This window comes from Triticum aestivum, chromosome 3D (genome assembly GCF_018294505.1).
Source record: "Triticum aestivum cultivar Chinese Spring chromosome 3D, IWGSC CS RefSeq v2.1, whole genome shotgun sequence".
Classification (NCBI taxonomy): domain Eukaryota; kingdom Viridiplantae; phylum Streptophyta; class Magnoliopsida; order Poales; family Poaceae; genus Triticum; species Triticum aestivum.
In genome coordinates, this window is record NC_057802.1 from 385,888,684 (window position 1) to 385,892,831 (window position 4,148).

Genomic DNA, 4,148 nt, shown 5'->3' on the forward strand with positions numbered 1-4,148 from the left:
ACCCGAATTACTTGTCGCAGAAATGGATGTATCTAGAAGTAAAAATACGTCTAGATACATTCATCTCTGCGACAAGTAATGCGAGACGGAGGGAGTACAAGAGTATTTTGAATGAAAACACACTTTCCACCTACCTGAAGAAATATACCAGGCGAAGATTCTGAAACAATGCCATTTCTTCCAGATAAATCAACCATATTAAGAGCATCAATGGCAGCTGGGCGCGTCTATTTTCAAAGTGAGCATGGATAGAAAAAAATAATCAGCATTCTGAGTTTCGGATAAATATCACAACGCCAAACAGAAATAATCAGTAACGTAAGAGCGAACTTCTGAACTCCATTGACTGTTTTAGTCGCGACATATTCCATTCAAGACCATAGAAACAATGTAAATGAGAAGATTCATCCAAACACCAAGGGTCTGTCCAGATGGGCTATTTTTCGTAAGTTTCTTAGTTAAGATTTAGATGTTTTTGTCTCGGTCCAGAGTGGCAACAGCGGGTCCGGAGAGCACTAAAAATTGATTATGCAATGTTCATGGTGATTTTCATTTATTTTTACTTGACAGTCTAATAAATGAGGCAGCTGATGTGTCAGAGGGAAGAGGCCCTTGTGTCCCCAGCAAGTGGCCAATGTTTTTCCATAGCTGCTTGTCTAGCAACTGACTTGCCTGATACAGTACAGTGACCTGTCGGCTCCTGCAAGACTCATCGATTCCATTCTTCGATGAGCTTCTTTCAAGCAAGTGTATAAGCCTTATGCTCTGGAGAATCTGTTCTACAGTGACCCAATTCTGGGGCAACGCCATCTTGTAAAAACCATTTTTTCTGTGAAATAATTTCTCACAGTGTTTAAGTGTTCAATACAGGGTTTGAAACGAGGGCGAACATTTGACTGTAAGATTTAGTGGGATACAACTTCATCACTGGTACATTTCTGGTTCAGAAAAATATAATACATACCCAAACTGAGCCTCAGCTAAGAGAGGGCCTCAATATCTCCAATCTCTAGAAAGATCAATCAATTTAGCATCTTGATAATCTAATATGTACCGAGACAATCTAGGAACAATTGGTCATTGGTCATTGGTCATTGGTCTGGTTTAAATGGTATATAATACTTCTCTTCTAGGAACAGTTGGTCATTGGTCAAACAGCAAGGGGGAAACTTGTAATACCTTTCCTGTGGCAATAACTATGTTTACTCCTCTTGACCTAGCTTCCTTTAGAGCTTCTGCATTCCTTGCTGTTACTTGACTTTTACTGTTGAGCAATGTACCTAGTCACACAAAAGAACACAATCAAAATCCATGTAAATATAATTAGATTCTAGAGTGAAAATATCAAATATGAGCAACAAGCAACGGATAAGGGATGTACCATCCATATCACAGAAGATATATTTGAATTTTGGTCTATAAAATCTCAGGCTGCCAGCTCTCTTTAGACTGTTTGTTACTTGTCCTGTAAACATTCTTAGACAGCAATAACTACATTACATCATCATATGAGTGATATTCATTTCAAGACACAGATGGCAAGGAGAGCAATTACAGAGATGCCACAAGAACATACCATCCAATGTTTCTGTGTGAGGCTTGCTCAAATCAGGAGCGTTCTTAGCAAGACCTCTCCCTTTCCACCTTAGACTTTTTAAAATGAGCAGCTCCTCCTTCTCCATTTCCATTGCAGCCTCATCACTATGACGGTCAAAACCCAGAAGACGTAACAGGCCACGAACCTAGTACAGAATAGAAGGAAATAATCATTTTGTGCGTAATAAATAATATTATGTGCAGCAATTAACATAAACCACTCCAAAGTTCAAACAGGGGGGCAGGGGCAAATTAGTCGTATAACAACCGTAAAGGATCATACCACTAGTGTCCGCAGTTCATCAAGAAGGGTATGACCTCTCGCCTCAGCTTGCCTTGCAGCTGTTTCCACCGATATTACTATATCACCCAACATAAGCTGCAATAAGAAAACACAGTGAGAGAGAGTGAGGCAAGGCTAAAGGTAAAGACAGAAAGAAAATAAATAAAATGCTGATTTGGTCTTACAGTAGGAACATCCAGATCGGGAATGAACTGTGACACTGAGAGCATATCAGTAGCGCAGTCCTCGCCTCTCCATTCTTTGTTAAGATTCTGGATGAAGTTATCGTTGCATAGCAACACAGAAACCTCAACCTTTTCATACTTTCCAACGTCACTTATTGAAGTGTCTCGTGTTTTGTAGTTATACTCCAGAAGTCCATCTAGTGCAATTTTCATCGCCATAGGAACATTTAATTTCATGATTTCTATGACGTTCTGCATACACATTAAGGAAAACAAAGATCAACAAACACTCACCCAACCAATTGAAAACGTGAACAACTGAACATAATAAATCACCGCGAGGGAAATAAACTACCAAGAGAGAAAATCATCCCAGAACTCCAGTTGTACATAAGTGCAGCAGTGCACCTAGATTACCAGTAATAGAGCTCCCTGAACCACTAGGTGCTACTTCCTATTGGTAAATGGCAATCACGACCAGTTTGAAACGATACTACATGACTTATATCACAATACCAACAGTCCAGAGTTTATAGGGAGAAAATGAGTACCCTTTAGGGTATTCTCTGACCCTCTCTAGTACAATTAAATGAACTAAATTTTCAGAACTCACATCACTGTTGAAAACTTAGTTCATTTGATTGAACCGAGGAGGGTCACAGGGTACACTGTAGGCCACAAATTTGCATCCCTAAGAATTTTGCCATCATTTTCATCTGAGTTTCCTATGACACTTTTTAAAGCAGCAGTAGGTAGCCGCGATACACAGAGGTTTGACTAAATGAAATGTGTACCAGCACTTCGACGTCGTCGGGCAAATCATCCTCGACGCTGATGCGGGCGCAGAGCTCTATCTCGCTCTCCTTGGGCGGGGGCGGGGGTGCAGGGTCCTGCGGCGGCTCTCGCTTCGCCGCCGCCTGCCCGCGTCGCGCCCTTCGGAAGCCGCGTATGCCAGAGAGGAATCCCGCGAAAGGCTGCGCGAAGCGGGAGGTCTCGGGGGTGGGCGTGAACCCCCGCCAGGAGAGCAGAGAGGCCGTGGACGCCGCCGCAGGGAGATGGGGGAGGAGCGACGTGGAGCTGAGCAGCGCCGCGCCGCGGAGGGGCGGGGAGAGATGGAGGTGCGAGCGCGAGGCGAACGGGAGGGCCCGCGACACGATGCGCGCCATGGTCGCGCTCGCGCGGCGGCCGGCGGCGGAGAGATGGAAGACGAGCCGAAAGGGAGGGGTTTTGTGGTTTCCTTCTTTGGTTTTAGTTTGGCTCGTCCGATTTGTAGCATTTTCGCACCTTGCTGCACGTAGTAGTAGAAGTTTTGTGCCTTTGTGGAAGATGTTTTTTCTGTGTGGCAAAAATGAGTTTATTACAAAATTATAGGGTTACAATGGAGAGATAGAAGTTCATCAATATAAGGTGATCCTCGTCAGGAGCAATATGACAAAGCCGAAAATACAAGCAGAAAGCAGGGACCTAGACAATGTGGGTGGCTAAAGGAGATTTGGACAGGCAGCTTCCTGCTGATGCCTTCATTCGCGACACGAGGCAAAAAACTTCCTCGGTGTTTGATCGCATCTCTGAGACAAATGATGGATCGGCGGATCCCGAGGCCCGGGGCCGCCGGGATCAATGAATCTGCTAGCTTGGAACTGTCAAGGCTTGAGGTTGGACTCGACAGTGGGCGAACCGATTAATGGCCGGAGACCGAAATACGAAATACTTCCAGAACTAGGTGATACGTCTTCATCGTATCTACTTTTCCAAACTCTTTTACCTTTGTTTTGGACTTTATTTTGTATGATTTGAATGGAACTAACCCGGACTGACGCTGTTTTCAGCAGAATTGCCATGGTGCTATTTTTGTGCATAAATAAAAGTTCTCGAAATGACCCGAAACTTCACAGAGATTATTTTTGGAATAAATAAAAAATATTGGCGAAAGAATCAACCAGAGGGGACCCACCACCTGTCCGCAAGGGTGGAGGGCGCACCCTCCTATCTTGTGGGTCCCACGGACATTCATCGACCTCAACTCCAACTCCATATATTCACGTTTGGGGAGAAAAAAATCGGAGAGAAGGATTCATCACATT

The 4,148-nt window shown here is 44.0% G+C and overlaps 1 protein-coding gene across 1 annotated transcript in view; it reads right to left on the minus strand.

The window, feature by feature from the left end:
- Window positions 1-3,329, minus strand: part of LOC123079075 (endoribonuclease YBEY, chloroplastic) — a 6,459-nt gene extending 3,130 nt beyond the window's left edge. Inside the window, exons 1-7 of the mRNA XM_044501748.1 lie at window positions 2,859-3,329; window positions 2,065-2,316; window positions 1,880-1,975; window positions 1,577-1,742; window positions 1,382-1,465; window positions 1,180-1,280; window positions 135-227 (exon numbers count right to left, since the gene is read on the minus strand). Of these exons, the coding sequence (XP_044357683.1) occupies window positions 135-227; window positions 1,180-1,280; window positions 1,382-1,465; window positions 1,577-1,742; window positions 1,880-1,975; window positions 2,065-2,316; window positions 2,859-3,230 (1,164 nt within the window). The 5' untranslated portion in view covers window positions 3,231-3,329. The remainder of the gene's footprint in view (window positions 1-134; window positions 228-1,179; window positions 1,281-1,381; window positions 1,466-1,576; window positions 1,743-1,879; window positions 1,976-2,064; window positions 2,317-2,858) is intronic.
- Between the last annotated feature and the right edge of the window lie 819 nt (window positions 3,330-4,148).